This window comes from Sodiomyces alkalinus (genome assembly GCF_003711515.1).
Source record: "Sodiomyces alkalinus F11 unplaced genomic scaffold SODALscaffold_2, whole genome shotgun sequence".
NCBI classification, from domain to species: Eukaryota; Fungi; Ascomycota; class Sordariomycetes; order Glomerellales; family Plectosphaerellaceae; genus Sodiomyces; species Sodiomyces alkalinus.
In genome coordinates this window covers 4,502,318-4,526,928 of record NW_021167080.1, presented here as the reverse complement: position 1 = coordinate 4,526,928, position 24,611 = coordinate 4,502,318, and the positions used below count along the sequence as shown (strand labels likewise).

The window sequence follows — 24,611 nt, the reverse complement described above, 5'->3', positions numbered from 1 at the left end:
TTTGATTAAAACACGTCCGGCGCGTCTTCACGCTCCAGGCGCGTCTCGCGACAAGGACCGACCCCCAACCACCACCACAACCGTTACCACCAAGATCAATATGAGAGCCCTCATCCCTCATCATCCACTTTAGGACCGTCACTTTTAGCACTCTCTTTTTTTGAACCTTGACCACAACTCAACTTTGACCATCTTACCCTCTATCATTACATTTCCATTCGCCATCATCACCACCACCACCATCATCCACAATCTGGTCCTCACCGTGTCATGACCTACTTCCTCTAATTCCTATTATCATCACCACACTTTATTTTGACCGCACGATGGCTGCGACGCGGTCCCCCTCCCCCTCCCCCTCGCCTGTGGGCTGCAGCAATAGTCCCAGCCTTAACTTTCTTCTCTCCCCCCGATCCCGTCTGGAAGCACGCCTTGCCGCCATTGACACGAGCTCCGATGAAGACGATTCCCTCCCAACTTCCTTGAGACGCCGGAAGCCCTCCTCCGAACCAACAACATCCACTCAACCTGCGACTGCCGGTTCAGAGGACGAATCTGACGGAGATGATATTCGGCCCAGAGGACGCCTCGCTGCTCAGATGCAAGCTGGCCTTACGAGACGAGAGGCAAACAATGACGAGGACCAAGATGCCGACGACGACGACGACGACGACGACCAAGACATCATCTCAGCGGCACCTCGTCGTCTCAAGCGGAAGATCACCCCCCGTGCCTCAACGCCTCCTCCTCGAAGCCCCTCTGTCACGTCATCTGTCGCATCAAGCCCGGGTCTCTTCGTGACCCGTCACCCTTCCCCCGGTCAAGAAGAAGAACAACAAGGAAATCCCCCGGCCTCAGACTCAGGCTCCGACTCAGACGAGCTACCGAGCCTCACGAAGAACCCCCGCTTCCAGGCCCTACTAGAACGCAAGCGCAAGGAGAGGCTCGCAAAGGAGGCCGAGGAGGAACGCAAGCGGCAAGAGAGGATGGCCCGTCTGGCAGAGCTGGGCGAATTCGAAGACCCGGCCGACGAAGAAGGAGACGCGTCGAGCATCGCCGACGACGAGGGCGGCCGGAGGCTCACACAGGGAGCTCGGCCTCCCCGCAGGGCCGGCAAGAAGGCCCTCGAGGAGATGCATCGAGAGACCCAGCGTATGGCGCGGAACATGCAGCTCGCCCACGAAGCGAAGACGAGGAAGAAGATCACCAAAGCGAGCCTCTTTGAACGCTTCAAATTCAAGACGCCGGATTCCGCCCAGCCCGTGAATACTGCCAGTTCCAGTCGCCCGACCACGCCCACGTCGCCGCACCATACCGATACCGACATGAAAGATGCCGAGACGCCCCCGAGTTCGCCTCCCCGTGCCGAGAAGCTCGCGACACTCGAGGCTACGAAGGCTACGGCAGAACGTACCGCCACGGAATTGGTTACTACGCCTACCAAGACGGGAGAGGACATGGACGAGTTTCCAGCCCTTGAAGCCGCCATTGACGCCGCAGCGGCGGCAACTGCTGTGAAAGTGGACAAGGGCAAGGGCTTGGCCGTAGACTCTCCGAGGAAAGCGGCCACAGCCGCCGATGTCAAGCCCAGGAGAAAAGTGCGCGTCAAGCTGCCCCCCCTCTCCGCCGACCTGGCGGTGGCCACGGCTTCCGACGACGAGCTAGAAATCACCCAGACGAGGCGAAACAAACTCGACGCCATCTTCGACCGCGTGCCGGAGAAGAAGGCCCAGCAGGGCAACTCGATGCACGCCCTGCGCATCCTCGCCCAGCTCAAGTCCCCCGGCGGCAACGAGGCGCGGAGAGGGAAGGACCACAAGCCCTCGATGACGCCCGGCGAGCTGCAGCTCATGCTCTACCGGCGGGCGAGGCAGCAGGCCAAGGAAGAGCGGGACCGCCGCATGGAGATGCTCAAGGCCAAGGGCATCGTGGTGCAGACGGAGGAGGAGCGCGAGAACGAGTTGCGGCAAGTTGATGACATTGTCGCCAGGGCGCGCCTCGAGGCCGAGGAGATCATGAGGCGCGAAAAGGAGGCCGCGAAGGAGGAGAGGCGGCGGAAGGTGGAGAGTGGAGAGCTTGATCCCCTCGCTTGGGACGACAGCAGCGATGACGAGGAGTATCAGGGTTCCGACGCGGGCCAGGAGGATGATGAGGATGCCGCTGGCCTGGAGCTTGAGCTTGAGCTCTCCGGCTCGGAAGCCGAGGGCGAAGCCGAACTCGGTGTTGAAGACAAGTCGGGCCACGACGAGGAAACGCAGCAACCGGATTCGGACGAGGAGGGGATTGCGTTCCCTGCGAGGAATATCCGTCGACCCAAGAAACACGTCCAGGTCGTCTCCGATGATGACGAGGAAGAGGATGGCGGCCACCAGAAGGACATGATCGAGGCAACGCCGAAGCCCAAGACGACCGCCCAAGTATCACCCGCACCACCGAAAAGCGACTCTCCCGCCATCCCGACGTCTGTTCTCCGTTCGGCGAAGAAGTCATTCATTCCCGGGCTGCCCGTGGTGGGCGCTGCCGGGCTGGGGCTGACGCAAATCTTCGCCGGCACCATGGACGACGGCAGCCAAGACCGACAACTGCCCGAGAGCGCGTCCATGGCGTTGCCCATGCCCTCCCCGACTTGCGGTTTCCCCAGCTTGGACCTTGGCCAGGACGAAGCTGACACGCAGCCCGGCGATGAGATGGTCTTCGACAGCCAGGGCGGCGGTAATACCCGGAAGAGAGAGACACAGGCCAACGAAGAGACGAAGGGAGTGCAGCTGCGGTTCACGCAGTCCCAGATGCACGGCTTCGACAGTCTCTTACGGCAAGAAAGGGACGTCGGCTCGACGCAGCTGACGATGGAGCCGTCCCAGGATGTGGGCCTGCAAGAGTACACTCCTCTTCGGGAGCGATTCATTGAAGGCCCGGCCTCCACCGCGCACACGGTTACCCTGGACAGGGTGGCGGAAGACGAAGCGGAGGAGGTTCAAGATTCGCCTCTAGTACGACGAGGCCGACTGCGACTCCGACGGAAAATGGAGGTGTCCGACGAGGAGGAGGCCGAGGAGCCGACAGCATTCGAAATGCTGCAGGCGGCCGCGAGAAAGGAGGAGAAGCAGGAGAAGCAGAAGGCGTTGGGCAGGAAGAAGAGCAAGGCCAGGGAGATGTTCGAAGAACAGGCCGAGGAGTCGGAAGACGAATACGCCGGACTGGGTGGCGCCGACGGCGAAGACAGCAGCGGAGACGAGGACTCGGCATCGATAAAGGACATGATCGACGACGAGGCGGGCAAGGACGACAACGGCGACGACGAGCGCAAGATCGCGGCCCTCTACGCGGACCGCGAACGCGCCCGCGACGAGCAAATCGTCGACAAGCTCTTCCGCGACGTCACCACGGGCATGCTCCGTCGCAAGCGAGGCGCCGACTACGGCCTCTCGGACTCGGACGACGACGGCGGCGAGGCGCGTCGGCGTCTGAAGCGGCGGCAGTTCGCCAAGATGCAGAAGGCGCTCTTCGCCGACGAGCGGATCAAGAAGATGGCGGAGAAGCCGGGGAACCAAGCCTTCTTGCGGACCATCGAGGACCGAGGTAGTGACGAGGAGATGGATTTCCTGGATATTGGGCCCGATCCCATGGACGTGGACGTGGAGAACTCGCACAATTCCTCCTCGTCGTCGCAGGACCAGACGGTGCCGGACAGCCAGCCGCAAGCTGAGAGCCGGGCACCGCTGGGCACGGCCGGAAATCGCGGCTTCGCCAACCCCCGGCGGACCAAGGACGCAAAGAAGAAGAAGAAGCCGTCCAACATTGGAGAGATCCGCGAGTCGCTGTCTAGCCTCCTCGAGGAGCCGGAGGCGCCTGTTATCCCGGTCACGGAGGTTGGGTCGGACAGCAGCGAGGGGGAGGACGATGAGGTGTCCGGAAGGTCAGCAGCAGCAGCCGCCGCGTCTCGCAGCGACAAGGAGAACACAAGTCCCCGGGGACGCAACAGGCGGCGGACGGGGATGGGAAGTCGGCCAGCAGCGGCGGGAATTATCGACCGCATGAGCCTCAAGCGCGAGTCGTCATCCAACGCGTCGACTCATTCTCGCGTCGCGTTTGCCAGATCGGCAGCGGGCGGGTCCGGGTCCTCTGGATTCAAGGTTCCCGCGTTGCTGCGGCGGGCTACGACCAATTCTCTGTCTCTGGGCGGTAGTGCTTCGACTACGACTACGACTACGTCTACTACTGCCGGCCGTCACAGCGGTGCCGGATTCGATGAGGGGGTGATCAAGAAGGCGGCCGGGAAGAGATCGACCATCAGCGCTCTTGCGCGGGAGACGGAGCGGCGGGCAGCTATGGCGCAAGGGGAGAAGAGGAGGGAGGCGAAGAAGTGGAAGGGGGCGGAGATGCGAGGCAAGGCGTTTGGGGGGTTGATAGGGGCTGGGAAGTTTGAGTAATGGTTTTTTGTGTCTTTGTCCTTGCCAGTGTCAGACTGACAAATTGGGGTTTTTGAGGGACGGGGGAATAATTTCATCGTCTGGGTAGTATGGCGTTGGGGGAAAAGGGGTAGGGGTCTTTTGGTGTTGAGGTGTTGGACAAGAGGGGCATTCGGTTTAATGGTCCTGGGTAGGAATATTGATACAGGAATTCAATCTATCTGCCGACTCGTTATATGCGAAGAGGTTGTATTACCCCTGTGATCATAATTGTTCCGTCGATATAGTCGTTGAGGTGGTGGTTGAGGCGGTTCAGGGGGTGGTTCAGGGGGTGACGGGCAAAAATGCGTATATCGGTTAAATTCCAATAACGCGGTGTAAGCTTTAACCAGTATATGACTTCATCGAGTTTTATGACCTCACCACCACGCCGCCGCTAATTACTTACGACGACGGAATATCCCCAAGCCGCACTCCTCGGAACAACCCCAAGACAGTATAAATATAATACTACATACACTCTTCTCGTGCTTCAAGGAAAGATAACCCGATTGCGACACTGGGCAATGAAACTCCTCGTCAGGTCTGGGGGGGGTTTCCAAGGCAATTGTCCCGAAAAGCAGGCTGAGATACAATCAACGCCCCGAACCATGCCCTCTGACGGCGTATCATGACACACGGCGGACATCCTCCTCCTTCAGTATGGAATGAATCCCATTTTCGTCTACTGGATCTACTAACCAAGTATCCGGTCGCAGACACCGACCCCACGCCGGTTCCTCCTCTCGAAACGCGGCGCCCCTTCTTCCGCCTCCGCCTCCGCCTCCGCCTCCTCCTCGCAGCACCAGCTGCAGCCCCAACACGCGCAGCAGCAAGAGCAAGAGGCCACTGCCGGGCCACGGCAGTTTCAAGTACCCCCCTTGGCCGGTAGCGGCAGTCAGCGATTTCACTCCACGCCGCGGTTCGCTCCCCCGTCGTCGTCGTCGCCGTCTTCGGCCAACACCCCCCCCGGCCCCCGCTCGACCACGCATGCGCCTGCGGGGCTGGGGCTGACCTCGTTGGGGTTCGCCTTTTCGGGAACACAACGACGGCAGCGAAATGATCCGATCCGGGATGATGGGCCGGAGGAGGAGGAGGAGGCGGGGGGTTCGTCGCCTTTGCGGAAAGCGCGTGATGCGCCGTCTGTGGCCGTAACTGTAGCGCGGCGGGATTCGATTGAAGGCGATTCGACTTGCGATTATACTTCTGGGGAGGACCGAGCTGAGGAGGAGGAGGGTGGGGGGGAGGAAGAAGAAGAGGAAGAGGGAGAAAGAGTGACGAGTGATGTCGATGCAGACTCGGAGGGACCGACGCCCAAGAGGAGGAGGTTTGAGGTTTCTTCCGAGGACGGAGATGAAGAGGAAGAACAAGAAGAAGAAGAACAAGGACAAGGACAAGAACAAGACCAAGAAGATGGAGATGGAGATGAAGATGATATGAGTGTGACCATGAGTGTCGAGGAACAACTTGCCAGCGACGACAAGGAGGACGAACTATCGGAGGCGCTGCCCGAGTCACATCTGGCACAACGGTCCGAAGACGGCACACATCAAAAGCAGCAGCCCACCTTCCAACCGGCACCGCGCTTCAAGGTGTCGGAAGCCGAGACGACGGCGCGGGCGGAGGGCCTCCCGGAAGCTTTCTCGCCGCAGAGACGCGGGACGAGGTACGTCCCGGGGGGGCTGGCGGCGGGGTTGCAGTCGTGGCTGGCGGAGGTCAGGGAGTGGGGTGATGATGTGGATGGAGGGTGGGCTGTCCATACGAACATGAACATGAACATGAACATGAACACCAACACAAGCGCAAACACAAATACAAACACTGCGGTGCGAGTGGCAGTCGACGAGGTGAGGGATGGGAGACGGATGTACCTGGTCCAGGGACGTAGAGTGACTACTGGGCCGCGGGACGGAGTGTCGATGAGACTGATCCTGGCCGGGGAGGGAAAGCTGACGGGGCTGGCGAGGAGGGCGTCGGTCCGGGTTGGGAGTGTCTTGGTGATTTCGCAGCCCACCTGGGAGGTGACACTGGAGAATCAGGGAAGATGGACCGTTGCGTGTGATTGGGTTGTCCTTGGGAAGGATACTGGGTTGTTGACATGAGCCCGTGATCTTGATAAATTAACTGCCCTTTTTTGTATTTTTCTTCCTCTTTTTTCTCTTTTTTTCTCTCCCTTTTCCCCCTCTCTTTGTACAATGACAAGAGTGGGATAGGCAGGTGGTGACAGCTGCTGACACCCGTCCACGTACCCGTAATAAAGACGAAAACGCGTCTCATAGAATCAAAGCATCACGACTCGGATCCTCATCATGCAACTCCCTCATCATCTTTATGCCATGTCTCAACTTTTCCTATCAAGAACAAAACCTTCAGTACTTCGATTGCCCTTGTCTCTCCTTTCTCCGAGGACTGCATTTTCCTTCTCTACCACATGCTCAAGACACAAAATCTCGGATCCCCTCCGGATCCTCTTCTGCGGCTCCGATGAGTTCAGTATCGCCGCCCTCGAGGCCCTACACAGGGAACATCTCAGCAGTCACTCACTCGTAGAGTCTATCGACGTCGTTGTGAGACCTGGAAAGCCGACGGGACGAGGCATGAAGACTATCCGCCAAGGTGGGTAGATATATCTTCTTCATTTTTTATTGAATTCTTCTCTCGATTTTAAAACACCCCTTGCGTCTTATATCGTCTTATATCGTCTTGTCCAGCTCGTACTCACTCTTCTTGTTAGTTCCCTTAAAGTCCACAGCTCAGCAACTCGGGCTTCCGGTCCATGAGTTGAATACCTTTACCGGATGGACCGTTCGTCTCACTCATTTCCCCTACCCATTCGTTCTTGAAAGAAAGGAGCATAAACTGACAAACTCGTCTTTGAAGCCGTCCTTTGAGATTAACCTCATTGTTGCCGTCTCCTTCGGTCTTCTCGTCCCACCACGTCTTCTTCGTCTGGCCAAGTACGGTGGTCTAAATCTGCACCCCTCACTACTCCCAGAGTACGTTCACCGTCAAGGGTCACCAGTCGCTCGTCGCCCGTCGCCCGTCACCCGTCACTATACCCTACTTCACATCCAACTGGCTAACCTCACGGCTGACAACCTCTCCCCCCCGCCTCTAGTCTTCGTGGCCCAGCACCCCTCCACCACACTCTCCTCCTGAACCGCCGCCACACAGGCATAACCCTCCAGACGCTCCACGAATCCAAATTCGACCACGGGACCATCCTCGCCCAGACCCCAGCCCCGGGGCTCCCCGTCCCGCCCGACGCAGACCTACCGACCCTCCACAACCTCGTCACCCCGCCCGCGGCCGAGATGCTCATCCAGGGTCTTCGTCGGGGGCTTCACGTCCCGCCCTTGCAGCCCGTCAGACGACAAGCCCGAGGCAACGAGGACGAGGACGAGGACGAGGGCGAGGGGGAGCAGAAGTATGCCCACGCGCCCAAACTGACCAAGGACGACCGTCGCGTGCGCTGGCGCCACTGGACTGCGGACGAATTTGTCCGGCGGTGGCGCGTCCTCGGCCCGCTCTGGGGTCAGGTCCGCGTTCCTTCCCCCCCTTTTTCCGGGGTTGGCGTCGCTGGGCAGAAGAGTAGCGGCAGTAGTAGGAGTAGTAGTAGTAGGCGGCTCATTCTCGAGAACGTATCGGTTGTCCCTTTCGCGGAGGTGGACAAGTTGAACGAGTCTGCTGCTACGCCTGACACTGATGGCAAGAGAGTCGTCGCTTGGGTGGAAGGGAACGGGAAGGACGCGGTGCCGGATTCGGATACTCAAGTGGCTTATTTCGATTCCGGGGCCGGTGATGGGAGTGTACTGATGGTCCCCCCCCGGGGAGGCGATGCGTATCTGCGCGTCGCCAAGATTAAGGCTGAGGGTGACAAGAGTAAGCCTGCGACGCGGGTTCTGTTGCCACTTTCGACCGAGGAAGGGCCTGCGTAGGGGTATTATGCACGTCCAAATAGAAGATGAAGGGAATAAGAAGGAAAAGGACAAGAGAAACAGATACCATCCGCTAATCCATCCTGTATCACGACGCATCACATCGCATTTAAGCCAAGTCTAAGGAATTTGGTGGCCAAAGCCTTTTCCTTTTCCTTTTCCTTTTCCTTTTTTATTTTTATTTTTATTTAATTCAGGGAGTAGAGAGAAGAAGAGATGAGCTACTACATACAAATCAACGCCATACATACAAGAATCCCTGAGATTCATTCGTTACTGATTCCCGATTCCTGCAATTTCCGGTCCAGCTTCTCAAAACTTGGTTCTTCGGTGCGACATGATGAAGGCCAACGAGGAAGAGAGAGAAGAAAAGGGCAACAAAGCAAATTTGTCTGTTGGGCGAGACCATCGTTGGATCCCGAGAAGCAAGTTGAGGTGGGAAGAAAAGGGGTTGTTCCTCTCTCTCTCTCTCTCTCTCTGAATATATTTTCTGTCGGTGAGTTTCGTGCTGATTTTCGGTTTTCGTTTCGTTTCATCGTGTTTTCCTTTCTTTCTTGTTTTTCTTCTCCCTTTCTTCCGACTGCTGAACTGCGCCGTCGACTCAACCGTCCAGCTCGTCCAAAAACTCGTGATATTCCTGTGACCGAAGTAGTCTGCGGACCTCCTGACGCCCGATATGCGACACGATTCGCTTCATCGAAGAATGTCCATGGGCATTGCCACCAGGAAGAAGGGGAGACGTCGAAATGGAGGGCGTCGTAGTAGAAGGATGCGCCTGGCGAGTCTGACCACCATTCTTGACGCCGGCATTCCCACTCCCACTGCCATTGGCCCGACCTGACCTATTGCCATAAAGCAGCCTCTTCTCATGCGCCTCCCGCCGCTGCACATCAATCGGGACCCTGTCCGAGTCGGAGGAAACATAAAGCGGATATCCCAGACGGTGCTCCAGAACCTCCACTTCCATGGTGTGCGCCGTCACAAAGTGGTAAATGTGGACCGTCCGCGTCTGCCCGGCTCTCTTGGCCCGTCCGATGGCCTGCCGGTGGTAGGCGTAGTAGCTCTCCGTGTCGGTATGCAGCGGCGAGGCGAACATGACGTGGTTGACCTCGGGCAGGTTGGTGCCAGCCGACTCGGAAGTGAGGAGGCTCTGGATGAGGACCTTGGTCGTCATCTTGCCTTCGCCTTCTTTTTGCATCTTGAACTTCTCAATGACACCGCCATCTTGCGGGGACCCCGTGGTCATGTAGACATCCAAGCCGGCGTCCTTGAGCGCCTCGAACAGCTGCGTCTTGAGAGACTGGAACCCCACGAAGACGAGCGCCTTTTCTCCTTTCTCGACGACACATTTCTGAATCGTCTCGACAATCTTTCGCACCTTTGCGCTTGGTCCCCTCAACGTAATCGTCTCGTTGTCGTCCGTATCGACATCAATCTTTCCCGTGATGATCTCGTCAGTACGGACCAGAGAATCCCCATCCATCGAGCCACACGAAGGCGCCGCGCACTTCTTCGCTCCAAAAGTCGCGGCAGTGGCAGTGGCTTCGCACGGCGACTGGAATGCACGGGCGCACGCACAGCAAACGACATGCCCACACGCCATGAAGAGATAGACCCGGTCGAGGGGCGTATCCGCCGTGATCTCCCTCTTGCACTGATCGCAGTCGATTCTCCTGGCATCATCAGGCGCGCCCCTGCTGAGCAGCTCGATGATCCGCATGACGACGCGCAGATTGCGGTAGCTCTGGACAAACTTTCTGATGCCCTCGCCGACGTTCTGCACGGACATCTGGAAGTGGTTGATGACTTGGTCTTGCTGCACGCCCCTTTCGCTGATCTCTTCGCCGCTCTTGGGACGCGACGCGTACAGTCGGCTGCCGAACATGAAATCCTTGGCTTTCGTCTGATCGGCCCAGTAGGCGGGGAGACACTCCTTGGTCTTCAGCCCGACGTGGTCGGCCACTTCGTTCTCATTGGCAGCTCGGCGCTTCGTTAAGACGTCCGTCTCCAAGAGATTCTTCACCGCGGCCCTGAGGTCGTCTTCTCCCTCTTCTTCGGGTCCGTTCTTCTCCTCCGCCTCCTCCTCCTCGTGACCTGTTTCGCCGTCTTTGCTCTTGTCGTTGTCGCAACAGTTGTCAAACTGGGTCAAGACCGCCTTCAAGTAGCACAGCTCCGCCCGAGACATTGTGGCAAGGTCCTCCTCGGTCAGATTCCACCAGTCGAGGGGGGTATGAATCCCTCTGCCGCCGTACCAGGGAGACCACTGCTCCGGGTCCCAAAAGTCTCTTTCATCATCCCCCGCCTCCGCACGGGGTCCCATTTTCGGTGCTACGACGTCAAAGAGAACCGCCCTGATTTGGTTATCGCCCAGCTTCTCTGCCGGAATCGTCGGCGTCCTGATCTCCTCTAGCAAGTCGTTCCAATGAGCGATGTACGTCTCCCGCTTGGCGTTCTGAGTCTGGGTGAGACGGATTCCGGGATCAGCAGCATCCCGCAAGGCCATGGCGAGCAAGTACATGGTCATGTCGAACTGACTCTTGAGCATCCTCTTGTAGCGGGTGATCTCCCTCTCGTAAACGCTCCAAACGCTCTGGGTAATCAAGTCAATGGCGTTCCCGCTGTCCGAGACGTCGAGGTCCATGCTCTGCAGGCTCTTCGCAAACGGTGCCAAGTTGAGCGATGCCTGGGCTAGCAGCGCCTGGATGGTGTTTCTCCACGTCGTTCGCAGGTTCTCCCGAGCTCGGTTGTGTCTCTGGGAGGAGGAAGAAGAAGAAGAAGACGAAGAAGAAGCCACGTCGGCGCCTGCCAGCAGAGATAACATGATGGGCTTCAGCTCATCAGGCACCTCCTCGGTATCCCAGTTCGCGTCGCGCAGCCTGCGGTGAAACTGGTAGTACACGACGGCGCTGATAGGATCCAGGTAGCACACGACGGCCTGCTCGGTGGTCTGGATGTGCGACGTGTCCGTCTCCTGCTGGCGCACCTTCTCCTCGAGAAACCGGCAAGCGTGCTGGTGACGTTCGAGAGCAAACTGCGCCGTCTTGGGCACTCCGTACGATCGGAGCGACTCGGATTTCGTCAGGTAGTCGGGTCGAGGTCCTTTGGTGATGGCAGGGAACCACGAGGGAACGGACGGCTCATAGCGGGCGATGTGGATGTTGATCAGGTCGCCCATGGCGCACACCTGGGCCAGGTTCGCCACGGGCGGCGTGCCGGAGAGAATCCACTTGGAGCCGGCCACGGCGTTCTTGACAAAGGCGGAAAGGAACTTGTTCTCGTACGAGAACTCGTCCATCACGACGCGTTCGAAGGTGTACAGCTGGAGCAAGGTGCCCGTCTCGAAAACGCAACGGACCTCCTCGGTGGACACTGTGGAAGCCAACTTTCGAGGGCCCTCCCCGTCGTGGTTTTCTTGCTTCTGCTGCTGCTGGCCCTTCCCAGTCGTATGTTGCAGAGGAGAACTCCCCGTTGTCGTCTTCTGCGCCTTCCTGCTCGAGTCGGGAACTCGCTTTCCCAGCGCCTGTCGAAGCTCCTTGTCTCGCACCTGTTGCAGCTCGCGGATCTCGTCGGCCGCCTCGACATGTCCGTCCTCCTCCCACGTCTGTCGATGAAGTCGAAGCCGATCCAGACTGTCGCGATACCACTCCCCAAACACGCGCTCCGGTAGATCCCTGACATTCGCTTCGCGCTCACCAACGAGGAACGCCAGCTTTCGCAAGCTCTTCAGGTCCTCGATCACCGAGCTGCTCACAATCACAATGTCGGCTCTCTCGAGGCTCGCTCTCAGAATCTTCGTCGCCGATTGGATTGTCACAATCTTCCATCCCTTGCCTAGAAACTTTTTCGCCTCCGACTCCCACTGTCGGACGATTTGCGGAGGGCAGATGATGAGGGAGGCTTTGAGGTGCTGATGGCCGTGTTGGGTCCAGTTCAGGCGTTCCTCTACACTCCCGTGCGGGTTCTTCAGCTTCTGATAGTCGATCAGGCCAAGGGTGACGACCGTCTTTCCATAGCCAACGTCATGCGCAAGGACGCCGCCCCGGGCGTGGTTCGTCGCCTCGGCGTGCGCTCGCATGCGCATCGTGTCCGAGACGAGGCACTCTGCCGTCTCCCTCTCGACAAAGCACGTCGCGGGGCTTTCCTGCTGCACCATCCAGAGGACGGCCTTTCTCTGATCGGGTCTGAGTTCCATGTTGTTCTTCGCGAACGAGGGGGGGATGATCTGTTGCTCGGCATCTGCAAAGTCGGGAGGGGAGTTGTACAAGCCGGCCAGCAAGTGGTGACGGAAAGGGGCCAGGTTCTTCAGACTCGGATCGACGAAACCGACTTCCACGCGGAAACCCATTCGCTGCGTCGTATCACGCCTGAACGTCCTCACTTTCTCTGCGACGCCATGTTGCGACGACAAATTCTGCCAAGCTTCGTGGGCAAGAGCGGTGGGATTGACAAGGAACCTCATCAAGAGCTCGGGGTACACGGGGCTCTCAAAGTCGGGGCGCACGGAGTACAGGTGTTGTCCCGCGAGTCGCTTCCCCCCCGCTTCGACCAGCTGCACGTCGAGCTCCAGGGGCAAAGGGCGCTTGTCGAGGGCCTCGAGGTAGCGCGGCAGTTCCGCCGGGTCCTCGAACACTTCCACAAACTTGGCCGATTCCCAGACCCGGAACAGCTTCGGCTTTCGAAAATCGGCGTCAAGCTGTTCGAGAGTCGCCTGCCCACACTCCACGAGGAGGCCCTGACGGATCTCCCTGGGGAAGAAGTGAGGACCGATCATCCGGGTGGCGAACTCGACCACGCGCAGGGCATCGCGATGGTGATCTTCTTGAACCCTGAGCCACATCCCGGAGCCATCATCTGCTTGGAGAGCCAAGTGTTGGAACACCTGGCCGTTCGTGTTCCACAGCTTGGGGAGCAACGGGACCGGGAAGTGCATGTCGGGAATCGGAAGCCTCAGCTGCATCAGGGGAAACAGTCCCTGTCCAGGGTCGGGGAAGAAGCGTTTCAGGCCGTGACCAACATGCATCTCCTCGAAAGCAAAGCCGACGGGTTGCAAAACGCCGGGTGGGAATTGGGCGACGCGGAAGCCACGAAGGCTCGGCCAGTTCGAATTCGAATTCGGTGGACTGGCAAAGGCCCTGAACCACTTGACGGGAATGGGACAATCGAACGTGCCACGTCCTCCCAGCTGCTCCTAGCGCTTGGGGAGGCGGCATACGATGTCCCGGTATTCGTCAGGATCGACCTTCCTCACACTTCGAGCCAGAACCCAGTGGTCTTGGCCGGGCGAGGTAGCCCTGCCGACGTCCTTGAAAGCATAAAGCGGACGCCGTCGGCCGGCATCGCCGAGACGAGTATAAAGCACACCCATGGGAGTACCGCAGCATGTGCTGCGCTTGAATTCGCCTCTGAGCATCTCTACAAGATCGGAGACCCCGGGCTCCTGACGGCACTCGGTGATCAGACGGCGGTCGTACGCCTCGACTTCGCAAGCGAGTCCCTGGTCGGTGGGCGAGAAGGTGAGGGTGATGGCGTCCTCACCGCGCGACCAGAAGATGTTCCAATCCTCTGCTTCCGGAAGAAAACTGAGCTCCGGGTCGTCAATGATAGCGCGAGCAATGGGCACTCTAGGCTCCCACGCCATCGTTCCCCGGATTTCTTCGGCGGCGCTGGAGCCTGCGTGCAGGAAAAGCTGCCATTTGATGCAATCTTCTTCCATCACCAAGTCCATACGACAGTCGCGGGACATGTAAGTCGCAGTGATCACTTGGCGGACGTGAATCTTGGTCAAGTAAAAGACCGAATCGAGAACGGCGCACAGGTTCTTCAGCAACACGTGTAACATGTCCGCGTTCAAGCTCGAGTCGGCGTCACCAACCAGATGGCGAAGGATTCGCTGCGTGTCGAAACGGTGGTCGCTGGCATGGAGGCCGTCCCTGGCGAGACGGAAACGTCCCGGCAAGAGTCGATACAGTGCCGCGGTGGTCTCGTCCGTAGAGCAGACGTCGTTCTCGAGACGATATTCCACAAAGTCGTGATCAGGGTTGCCGGCGCATTCGTTGCAGCGGATCTCTTCGCAGATGGCGCATTTCTTTAGACCCCTGGCCGGGTGGTGTTTGCGAAACCCACCGCAGGGGCAGTATCGTCTTCCCCGAGCGTAGATGTCTAGCAGTTCGCCGACCTTGGTGAACTCTCGCCTCGTGGTGGAGAAGTGAAGGGACGTCTCCAGTCGGGCGGGATAGAGTAAGCGGCCGCCACTACGCTCTCGGTGACCCAGGACAGGCAAACGACGAATGATGTCCGCCTCATCTTCCTCGTCGGATCCCTTTAGGGCCGATTCTTCCCCCATGACCTGGCGTTCCGCAATAAAGACGGCAAGCATGGCTGCACCGACGACCGTTGCCGTCATGGCATTGCCGGCCAAATCGTGCAGCTCGCGTTGGGTCTCGACCGAGATGCGCACGCGATCCAGGGGGATGGCTTGCAGCATGAGAGCCTCGGCGCCCAAGACGGGCCGGCCCTGATCGGTGAGGAACAGGTTGGCGTCCGGCAAGATGCAGCCGGCGATCCCCAGCTTTCCGTTCATACGCTCCACGCCCTGGCCGAGATCCAGCGTCTTCGTCTTGTGTTCGAGATCCGTGCCTTCCTTCTCGGCCTGGAGGAAAACGATGTCGAGGAGGTCGAGGACCCGGTTGCCCTGCGACTGGAGGAACGCGCGCCAGGCGGAATCCTTGGGGGTCACGTTCCCGCGGGCGTCGAGGCGGGTGTAGGGGTGCGTCGGTCCCAATCCTCTCTCGCGCCGGACTTTGGCGTGGTCGTAGGAACACATGCGTGCCTCGGGGTCTCTCGTCAGGTTCTCGGCCACCCGGCGCTCATCGACGAACCGGGCCTCGAGGATCTTCGGGTCGTCCGGCGCCAGGAGAAACTTGTGTATGGGGGGGTGGCCATTCTCGAACCAGTTGCTGCCTCGCATGAGCCGGGCCCAGGTCTCGGCGATGGCCTGTGACTGCTCGCCATAGTGCCACTGGTCGACGGCGACGAGATAGCCACGGTTGCGAGTCTGCGGGACCAAGAAATCCTTGCTATCCACCTTGACAAACTCGGCCACGTATCCAACAAAGGGCATCCAAAAATTGGAGAATTGTTTCCAGGGAGCCCCGGCGACGTTTTCCAAAAGAACCACCTTGGGCCTCTTGTGGTAGATGTACTGGATGAGCGCCACAAAGGTCCGCGTGGACTCTCCTTGTCCACCCAGAGCCAGGGCAGCTCGCTGTTTCTCGAAGAACTCGACCACCTCGTGCCGGGCCGAGGGCGGGCGGGGCTCAACTTTCTCCGAGGCCTTGAACTCTTGCCACGTCTGGTTGAGGATGGAGCCTGCCCAGAGCGGGTTCCTCCGGTTGTTCTGCTTGGAGAAATCGACGCACGAAGAGCCGGCTACCAACAGGTCCGGTGCTTCTGGGATGGGTGCCATGGAACCTTCGGCAGTCATGCTAAGCCGACTGTCAGTTGTGTCTTGCTCTGATCACTGAGAAGCGGGGGGGGCAAAAGCCAGAGCAAAGCGTAACCTACGCTGTCCTCTTATCCGGGTCTGCCAAATCAATAGCATTGCGATAAATGTGACCTCTGGGCTTGGAGTTTCTGCCAATGAAAGCCGCCTTGTATTTCTCAATCTCGACGCTGAATTCATGGTCAAAGTCCAGGAGGACTGGGTGTCCTTGAGCAATGGCCGCATCCCGGAGTTCACGGAGGGCAAGAACGGGGGCATCGGAGCCCGAGAACATGGTTCCGATGGTGAACTTGACGCGGCTGGTCGAGTCGAGACCCAGAGCCAGGGCCTTGGCCAGAAGTCTGGAATAAGCATCTCGAGGTCGTTCTATAGCGTTAGGGGGCTCGCTTGGGAACCCAAGCTCGCAAGATCTTCCCCGAGGCATTTGGAAGGAGTAGGGAATGAGTCGATCACAGTCATCGCTAACCGTTACGACCATCTCGAAAGGAAGATTGACTCGTATGCCAAGTCCAGCTCCTTCGTTGGATCCCGGGCTCGATAGCTGGTCGGCCATAGCAACGGCTCGAGGGAGTAAGCCGCTTCAGAGCTCGAGCGTAAGTTTTGGCAAAGGAGAACCAAGAGTGCAATGCAACGGTGAGCTGAAGGGCAAACAACAAGACAGAGCCCTGTCCACCTGAGAGAGGGGGAAAAGAAAATAGGAGGTAAAGAGAAGGGTAAAGGGGCAAGGGGGCAAACAGGGTATGAATAGCAAAAGGATGAAGGGTTGAAGATGGGAGGAAGGAATTGGTGATCTAGAAAGAGAGCAAAGGAGAAGAGAAGAAGAAGAAAATTAAGAAAAGAAAAGCTGCACAGGAAGGTACGTGAGCCTCGGCGGGGAATATCAAAGAATCACATAAACGTGGGTATAGATAGTAGGGCAAGAGCATCGTGGGAGTCAACCCTGCGGCTCGCCTTGAATCCGTAGCTCTCTCTGAAGGCGGGCCTCCATTGGATCTCCGCTTGTTAAGGGGTTGGTTCACACCGAGCCGCGCACGATGCCCGGTGAGTCGGTTAGGTCAGTGGCCATGAGATGCATCCGGCCAATCCGGCATACTTACCCCTGCATGGCTTCAGAGGGCAATGGTTCAAAGGGGCATTCCCTTTGATATTGAGCCCTGTGAATATGATTAATTAGTGGAATAACCATAGTTCCTGAGAGGACAAAAGAGGTCACTGCTATGTGGAGTGAAGACTGCAAGTCGGAGATAGCTACGCGTTAGATGGGTGGTTGTTATTTTGGGATTTGTGTGCCTGATGTCTTTCGAAAGAATACCAGGACAGACTTATCTGGATATCCCAGAAAACCAAGGGACAAGCAGGTAAAGTAACTGAGGTAAAAGCAATGCGATGCTGCAGAAAGTAGGAAGGCCGTGAAAGAGAAGACTGATATGTTGAGCCTATGATTACGCAGTAATAAATGCCAAAGAGTAGCATGTATGGATAGAAGGAAGAAAGCTCATATTCTGAGGTTGCCAAAACATGAAATAATAATTGCGGTATTCCTCCGGCAATGGGATTCGAGGGATGAATTGAATGAAGATGTTGATCTGGATGTGAATCCAGAAGCTCACCCTCATTTCTGCCCCTGACGTCTGGATGATTTGTCAGCAACATGAGAAAGACTCTCTGCCGTAGAATAGTCACGTGACTTTAAAGGGAACACCTTTGTGAGAAGATAAAAGAACGTCCTACCTTAACCAGCTGTTGCCTTCTGTTGCCAGCTGGGGTGATTCAGGCGTGGAAATCTCCTATACCAGGCAGAAAACAGAATATTGGATTCTACGGATAAGGGCCACTTGACGCACACTCACACTCACTTCCTTACCTGAGCCCCCGGGACGTAACGAGTTGTCGGTCGCATTCTCGAGGAGGCCAGGCTCAGACGACGGGAGACCAGCGACTATCCTATATATTCTAGCAAAAAAAAAACAAGAAAGCAAAGACAGACGATGGGCTCCCAGCTAGTGTCGACCGACGCCAAGAACAAATTGGAGGACCTCTCCGGGATCACCATTCCACCGGGCCAGAACCCGTACCAGGCCTTCATCACGGCATGCAGAGATGACCATGTAACGTCCACTCTTCGTCCTGTGATATCGCCCTATGGCAGGTGGCAGGTCCATCGTCAACGTCAACGTCTGACCGCTCTCTCCCACCACCACGTAGGCCGAGATCCGGGCGCTCTATTCCGCGCACAGGACCAACAGGAACGAGCAACAAAAAGCAAAGTTCCTGTCCCCCGACTTTAAGGAGCTGGCCATTGACCCCTTCCTGCTGAGGATCGAAAACCCGCAGATCGACCCCGGTTTCACAGACCCGAGACACTGCTTGGTGTTCTGGGCCAGACCACCAGATCACGTCATCCGACTTGCGACTCACCTGCAAACCCTGCTCAAGAACGTAGCTCCGAGTAAGTCGAAACTGAAGGGACCTCGTACGCCGTGGAAAAATCTTCGATTAGCCTGCTGTCAGACGATGGAGTGGATAGGGAACTGTCGTATAAGGGGGGTGGTGCTCGCTGCGCTTTCACAGCCTTAGCACTGACGCATGGGGGGGGTCCTCATCCAGACATCTGGCTCATGCCGCAGCACCGCATGCACATGACAACCCTGGAGGTAACCCACTCAAAGACCCCCGAAGAAATCGCTGCCCTGGTGGCCACCATGCGCTCCGCCATACCCTACATCACCAGCTTCACCTACTCCCATCGCCCCCGCCTGGTGAAGCCCATGATCTCCTACGACCTCTCCGCCTTCGCCGTCTCCTTCCTCCCGGCCGACGGCGGGGGCGACGCCTACACGTACCATCACCTCCGGCGGGACGTGTTCGACCTGGCCCGGTCGACGGGCGTGGCTATCGAGTCGCGCTACCAGGTCCCGAGCGCCCACATCACGCTCGGCCGGTTCCTGACGGACGAGGACCACCGGACGCCCGAGCAGCGGGAGGCGTGGGTTCGGGCCATCGACGACATCAACCGATGGTTGGAGGAGGAGGTCTGGGACGATGAGGGAAGGGGGCAGTTTTGCGGTGAGTGGGTTGTCGGTCAGGAAAAGGGGTTGGATGCCCGGTGTGGAGCGTTGTGGTACGGGGGTGGCAGGACCATCAATCTCGGGCAAGGGTTTTGATGTTAGTAGGACATTGTGCGCATTTTTAGACACAAGTTCTCTCTTGACGGAAGTGGTAGACGGTCTCGGTCTTCCCATCCGCGGATAGCCTAGAATAAACAGACATTTGACTCGCTTGCATCATTTTAACCGTCATGTCACCGTGATGCCTGCCCTTCAAATAGACTTGGGGAGAACGATGGTAAACGATCCCAGTTCGTCGCGGAAGAGCAAGGGCTTTTATTTCGTCCCTATGATGTGATGCATGATCCTCTCCTCAAGTGTTTGAGAGCGGGTAACCCATCCTTCGCCAAATAGTTCCAACCCGCATGATCCATATGCCCACGTGCCGAGACAGAAAGGAAGCATAAAAATCGGTACGACCATAACGACAAGACCAAAGGCCGATCAGAACACCAGAGCCGCGCCCTTCGTCTTCTTGTCACCACTGCAGGGAAGACAGTTAGCGGCCGTCACACGGAGTTGACGGAAATTCGGCCGTCGAGAAAAGAAAAAGAAAAAGAAAAAGAAAAGGAAAAAGAAAAAGAAAACAAAAACAAAAACATAAAAACATACCCGAGCTCGAAATGCTTGCATCGCTTCAGAGCCAGCTGCAGCTTGGTCTTGCACTTGACACATTCCAACCGGAGGACGACCTTCTTGGTGGTCTTGGCTTTCTTGTGGAACACGGGCTTTCTGTGGGAGAATCAGCACTGTTGCCTTGCCCTCCTTCTCTCTTCTCTTCTCGGAGCAACAAAAACAATGGGATGCAACGTACGTTTGACCACCATAACCGGACTGCTTGCGGTCGTAACGACGCTTACCCTGCGCGAACAGCGAGGCCTGGATGGTTTTTGTCCTATCTTAGCATTGTTTCCCAATTTCTTTTTCTCGAAACGCGGAGAGTCCTCGTTCCATGGCGGCGAATATCGGTCGGATCGGGTCGCGCCTTCGAGTTTCGCGAAGAGACAACTGGGATGATCGACGAACCTTGCCGGCCTTGTACTGGGTGACCTTGTGCTGGGTGTGCTTCTTGCACTCCTTGCCCTTGCAGTAGGTCATACGGGTTTTCGGAATGTTCACTAGAAAGAGCCATTCAGTCAGCCTGCTGTGTGTTTTGCGCGCTCGTGGGCTTCGGTCTATCGTCCTTCGTCGCTCGTCATGATCTGTCGTCGTCGGCTGCCCAAACGTGTCGTCCACCGAGCCCTCTCCCCCCCCGCCCTTCGATCCATCGCTCGGACTATCCCAGGGCCAACCCATTCACCAGGTAAAAGTCGCATTTGAAAATGATTCGTACGTACCCATCTTGGCGGCTGTTCGGTGTCGTGTGCCGGAATTGTCGTGATGGAACTCGTGGTGGTTGAGCGCGGGGAGTGACAGTTCAAAGAAGTTCAAAAATTGAAATCGCTTGTGTGGGCTGTAGGGTACGCTAGCCGGGTCGGGTGTGGCTTGAACCCCCCAGTCCAGCCTCAACCGAGTGACCCGCTTTTCTTTAGGTCGTTGACATGGATAATCACGTGATGATACCGGTTGTTCTACCACGCGTACAGGTTCCAAGGCTGACTAAGCCGCCGATTGACCGGGGCTCAATCTTCAAAAGAATCCCAGCTGACTGTTTCAAGATGAAACTCGGACCAACCAATCCCATCGTAGCGCTTCCGTGCTTTCTCGAGGTACGAAGAAGTGAAGGATGTTGCTGTATCCGATCGGATGAACGGCTTGTGGCGAACACTTGTACGGCAGTTGGCGTGGGTGAAACAGTTGAACAAGTGCTCTGGTACCTCTTCCGTGCGCTTACCTACTGCGTACTGCAAGTACCTGCACAGTGAACTCCCGTCGTCGTTCTCATTCCATTCCATTCCCAGCATCCCGCAACCTCCTCAACCTCCCTGTTTCGGACCGTCGACGTCGACGTCCGGAAATCAGAAACTAACCACTAATATACCTTATCGGTGATGAATCTTCCCCGTTCCCCTTGATCCCTCTACTCGCAACATTCCCCAGCTTGCCCGTTCTGTTTCCAAGCCATCCCGCTCATCTCAAATATTCGTACCTTACGTTGCGTAAGTCGGCCCTGATCGACACTTGAACCCCCTTTTTCGGACAATGAGGGATATTTTTATGGAGTGCTTCGTACGTGTTTGTCCCTCAGCCACGGAGGCCAAATCATCTCTTGGCTGGTAAAACCGCCGAGTCGACTAGGCGATTGAGAATCGTGACGAATCTGCATACTCCGTGCATTCTTCCTCTCCTCCTACATTTCTCTTCCTCAGGGAAACTTGAACCAGCCACCATTATGACTCCGATCGCCGCCGCTACAAAAACGTACGGGTGGGAATCTATGGACCAAGATGAGGATAGACATCTGCCAGGCACTCTGACGCTCTCTCTCGTTCACAATGAACCATCTCCACCGATCGTCCGTCAACACCCCTGTTTTTCAATTACTCTCGAGGCGCAATGGATGGAGGATGGTCCTTACACCCAAGGATCAAGGTACCATCGAGCTGGAGACATATTATCATTCGTGAAGCCATCTGTTTCGTTTGTTGCCCACAACTTCGTCTTGTTTCCTTTCACTTCAGACGCCATCGACCTCGGACGTGGCTATTTGGCGTCTTGTTCCCCTCACGTCTTCCCTCTTTACTCTTACTGCAATCCTGTGTTAGAGAGTTCACTCATATGGCGTAATTTTCCTCTTCCTTTCCTTCCAATCCCGAATGATCGCCTTAGCCTCTCTTTAACATCTCCTTTCTATGGACTACCCAAGTCTATGCGTCATCGACATCACTCCCCTATTATCTTCGGGATCCCCCTGACCTTGTTGGGTCGATTTTCTCTATACTCGCGCGGGCCGCATCAAACTCACCACACATCGGAGCTCAAAGAACAGACAAACCCCACAAAGAAGGGCGTGAGGTGTTTGTATCAGGCCTTCCAGTCCTCTGGAGGACGGACGGTTCCACAACCTACCCGGCCTCTCGCACCTAACCCCCGCCTCCGCGACGACGTGACTTCCATATCTTCCCCCCTGAGTTCCCGATCCTCTCGGGTCGGACGCGAACACATCAAACGGCATCATGTGCGAGAAGGACGAGCCCCCTGCACCCGTCTCTCTGCGCAAATCACGACTCTCGCCCCGCGCACTTCTCGGCAACTATCTCTACAGGAGAGTGGCCTTATGGGTGCTCCTCGTCTGCCTCATCTTGTCTGCCTTGTTGCTGAAGACGGACGTCCGTTCAAAGACGGCCAAAGTCGTCGGTTTTGGTGGGTTCCCGGGTACGGCACCGCCATCACCGCAACCACCTCCGCAAGGATCGTCTCCGGTGAGTCATGAGATCGAGATCGCTGTATTGCCAGGACAGCCGGATCCACAGGAGGAGGACAGTGAAATAGAAACGGAGACGGGACGGGGAAGGGAAAGAGAGAAGGAAACAGAAAAGGAAAAGGGAAAGGCAAGGGAAAGGGAAAGGGAAAGGGAAAGGGAAAGGGAAAGGAAAAAGACGAGGCAGCAGCATCAGAAGCAGCTCGACGCGCAGAGGCTAAAGAAACTTGAGCAGCAAGTGAAGGAAGAGAACAAGCCCCATTGGATCATCTATAAGCAGTAAGTCGCCCTGGGACCGGAGCCGCCGTCCTCATGAACATTTGTCCTGACCGACTTCTTACCTTGCCCCAGTCTCAATGGCTATTTCAGCGGCCTAAAGTCTCTGGTCTCCATCGAAGACCACGTCCCCGAGTGGCCCAGCCCGGACCACTACACGGGACCTGTCACTGTCGTTCCACAGTCCAACAATTCCATCCCGACTCCGGAACCTTACCGGCCGTACCCCGACTACCACTCCGAAGAGTATCTTGCCAAGCACCCGCCCGTAGTGGAATGCCATCTGGACGAGCACGGCACGCCGGTCCCGGACATCCATGCTTTCCCCGGCGTGCCACAACCTCATCCCGATCCGGCGTTGGGCGACCACAAGATCCTCGGCATCCGAAACGACGTCTGCTTCGATCGCTTCGGCCGCTACGGGCCCTACGGCCTCGGCTACGGCACCGAGGAGGGCGGCACGGGACAGGGCATGGACACAGAGCACACCGGTGCCGAGGCGGTCTGGGCCGACACCGGCAAGATCGACTACCGCAGGGTCGACTGGGGCGGGGCGCAAGAGCGTTGCGTCGCGCGCAATGCGCAGCGTTTTGTCGACACGACGGATACCGACGGCGGTAACGGAAAGGAAGACCAGAACGGCATCCGGAAGATCGAGCAGCGCCAGGCCGTCATCGTGCGTACCTATGTCGGTTACCGCTGGACGCCGCACGCCATCCTCAACCTCCGCGCCATCATCTCGGAGCTCTCGCTCAAGACGGGCGGCGAGTACTCGGTGCATTTCCTGCTCCACGTGAAAGACCGGAACGCGCCCATCTGGGCCGACCGGTCGGTCGTCCAGCGCATCCTGGACGAGAACGTGCCGCAGGAGTTCCACTCCCTCTGCACCGTCTGGTCCGAAGACCAGATGCGGCTCTACTACCCGGGCGACTTTGGCGAAACGTTCCGCACGCCCTCGAGCCAACCCGTCCACGGGGTGTACCGCTCGGCACACATGCCCATGCAGGTGTTCGCCCTGCAGCACCCGGAGTACGCGCACATTTGGAACTGGGAGCTCGACATGCGCTACACCGGTTCGTTCTACGAGCTCTTTGATCGTATCCGGTCCTGGGCCCGCGACCAGCCGCGCCGGCTCCTCTGGGAACGCTCGGCGAAATACTACATCCCCGCCCTGCACGGCTCCTGGGAACAGTTTTCCGACCTGGTGGCCAACGAGACGGAGGCGTCGGGTCGGCCACCGATCATGGGACCCGTCGACTTCCCCGGCCGCAAGCCCCTGTTTTCCGAAACGCCGGCCCACCGCAAGTCCGTCGTGCCCCCCTCATGCGACGACGACCAGCCGCCAGAGACATGCGGCGTGGGCGAGGAGGCGGACATCATCACGTTCAACCCGCTCTTCGACGCGGAAAGCTCGGGCTGGGTCTTCTCGGAGGACGTGACCGGCTACGACACGCACCTGCGGATCCCGCCGCGGCGCTGCGCCATCATCACGGCCTCGCGCCTCTCCCGCCGCCTCCTCCTCGCCATGCACGAGGAGACGTGGCGCCACCACCACTCCATGTTCACCGAGATGTTCCCGGCCACCATGGCCCTGCACCACGGCCTCAAGGGCGTGTACGCGCCGCACCCGGTGTTCCTCGACCGCGGCTGGGACCTCGGGGCGATCGAGCGCTCCTTCAACGGCGGGCGCGACGGGTCCTCGGGCGGGCCGGGCAGCCCGTTCGATATCCGCAATGAGCACAACCACAAGGGCGCCACCTGGTACTTTAATGCCGAGTTCTCGGGGCTCCTGTGGCGCCGGTGGCTTGGGTACGCGCAGATGGACGGCCGGGGAGATGACGGCGGTCGGGCGGGCGAAGGGGAGCTGCGCGGCGGGCAGAGGGAGGAGGAGTCTGAGTTGAGCTCCGGGCGTATGTGTCTCCGGAGCATGTTGTTGCACCCCATCAAGTATGACAACCCGGCCGATAAGGCGTGAAGCGG

The 24,611-nt window shown here is 57.8% G+C and overlaps 8 protein-coding genes across 8 annotated transcripts; 5 read left to right on the top strand and 3 right to left on the bottom strand.

Annotated features, from left to right (window-relative positions):
* Nucleotides 1-73: 73 nt before the first annotated feature.
* SODALDRAFT_330932 (hypothetical protein) lies at nucleotides 74-4,893 on the top strand (the record flags this gene model as incomplete). Its single annotated transcript, XM_028611327.1, has 1 exon — nucleotides 74-4,893. A coding segment is annotated over exon 1 (4,100 nt), but the record flags the coding sequence as incomplete, so codon positions are not given.
* On the top strand, nucleotides 4,756-6,654 carry SODALDRAFT_114473 (hypothetical protein). Its single transcript, XM_028606581.1, has 2 exons — nucleotides 4,756-5,109; nucleotides 5,162-6,654. The coding sequence occupies exons 1-2, from the start codon at nucleotides 5,080-5,082 to the stop codon at nucleotides 6,548-6,550; spliced, it is 1,419 nt and encodes a 472-aa protein (XP_028469020.1). The 5' UTR covers nucleotides 4,756-5,079; the 3' UTR covers nucleotides 6,551-6,654.
* A 109-nt stretch (nucleotides 6,655-6,763) lies between these two features.
* On the top strand, nucleotides 6,764-8,630 carry SODALDRAFT_330930 (Formyltransferase). The gene is made up of 4 exons (XM_028611326.1): nucleotides 6,764-7,064; nucleotides 7,183-7,253; nucleotides 7,329-7,444; nucleotides 7,567-8,630. The coding sequence occupies exons 1-4, from the start codon at nucleotides 6,785-6,787 to the stop codon at nucleotides 8,384-8,386; spliced, it is 1,287 nt and encodes a 428-aa protein (XP_028469019.1). The 5' UTR covers nucleotides 6,764-6,784; the 3' UTR covers nucleotides 8,387-8,630.
* A 357-nt stretch (nucleotides 8,631-8,987) lies between these two features.
* On the bottom strand, nucleotides 8,988-17,082 carry SODALDRAFT_349258 (hypothetical protein; the record flags this gene model as incomplete). Its single annotated transcript, XM_028613414.1, has 4 exons — nucleotides 16,985-17,082; nucleotides 15,950-16,228; nucleotides 13,599-15,870; nucleotides 8,988-13,526 (listed from the first exon to the last, which is right to left on the bottom strand). The coding sequence occupies exons 1-4, from the start codon at nucleotides 17,071-17,073 to the stop codon at nucleotides 8,988-8,990; spliced, it is 7,179 nt and encodes a 2,392-aa protein (XP_028469018.1). The 5' UTR covers nucleotides 17,074-17,082.
* Nucleotides 17,083-17,104: 22 nt separating this feature from the next.
* On the bottom strand, nucleotides 17,105-17,652 carry SODALDRAFT_114428 (hypothetical protein). The gene has a single exon (XM_028606580.1). It carries the CDS (start codon nucleotides 17,538-17,540, stop codon nucleotides 17,136-17,138), a length of 405 nt encoding a protein of 134 aa, XP_028469017.1. The 5' UTR covers nucleotides 17,541-17,652; the 3' UTR covers nucleotides 17,105-17,135.
* Nucleotides 17,653-17,730: 78 nt separating this feature from the next.
* On the top strand, nucleotides 17,731-19,051 carry SODALDRAFT_307810 (hypothetical protein; the record flags this gene model as incomplete). Its single annotated transcript, XM_028609075.1, has 3 exons — nucleotides 17,731-17,995; nucleotides 18,093-18,336; nucleotides 18,495-19,051. Exons 1-3 carry the CDS (start codon nucleotides 17,876-17,878, stop codon nucleotides 19,049-19,051), a joined length of 921 nt encoding a protein of 306 aa, XP_028469016.1. The 5' UTR covers nucleotides 17,731-17,875.
* Nucleotides 19,052-19,438: 387 nt separating this feature from the next.
* SODALDRAFT_338642 (ribosomal protein L44) lies at nucleotides 19,439-20,335 on the bottom strand (the record flags this gene model as incomplete). The annotated part of the gene is made up of 5 exons (XM_028612792.1): nucleotides 19,439-19,478; nucleotides 19,607-19,726; nucleotides 19,809-19,873; nucleotides 20,021-20,112; nucleotides 20,332-20,335. 5 exons carry the CDS (start codon nucleotides 20,333-20,335, stop codon nucleotides 19,439-19,441), a joined length of 321 nt encoding a protein of 106 aa, XP_028469015.1.
* A 1,775-nt stretch (nucleotides 20,336-22,110) lies between these two features.
* Nucleotides 22,111-24,606, top strand: SODALDRAFT_322393 (hypothetical protein; the record flags this gene model as incomplete). Its single annotated transcript, XM_028609718.1, has 3 exons — nucleotides 22,111-22,356; nucleotides 22,546-22,634; nucleotides 22,707-24,606. 3 exons carry the CDS (start codon nucleotides 22,111-22,113, stop codon nucleotides 24,604-24,606), a joined length of 2,235 nt encoding a protein of 744 aa, XP_028469014.1.
* Nucleotides 24,607-24,611: the final 5 nt, after the last annotated feature.

Excerpts from the sequence above, each read along its gene's own strand:
- SODALDRAFT_114473 (XM_028606581.1), top strand. The coding sequence starts at position 5,080 with ATGACACACGGCGGACATCCTCCTCCTTCA. Across the intron at positions 5,110-5,161 it reads GCGGACATCCTCCTCCTTCA|TCGCAGACACCGACCCCACG; the intron begins GTATGGAATGAA and ends CCAAGTATCCGG.
- SODALDRAFT_330930 (XM_028611326.1), top strand. The coding sequence starts at position 6,785 with ATGTCTCAACTTTTCCTATCAAGAACAAAACCTTCAGTACTTCGATTG. Across the intron at positions 7,254-7,328 it reads ATACCTTTACCGGATGGACC|CCGTCCTTTGAGATTAACCT; the intron begins GTTCGTCTCACT and ends TCGTCTTTGAAG. Across the intron at positions 7,445-7,566 it reads CACCCCTCACTACTCCCAGA|TCTTCGTGGCCCAGCACCCC; the intron begins GTACGTTCACCG and ends CCCCGCCTCTAG.
- SODALDRAFT_114428 (XM_028606580.1), bottom strand. The coding sequence starts at position 17,540 with ATGTTGCTGACAAATCATCCAGACGTCAGGGGCAGAAATGAGGGTGAG.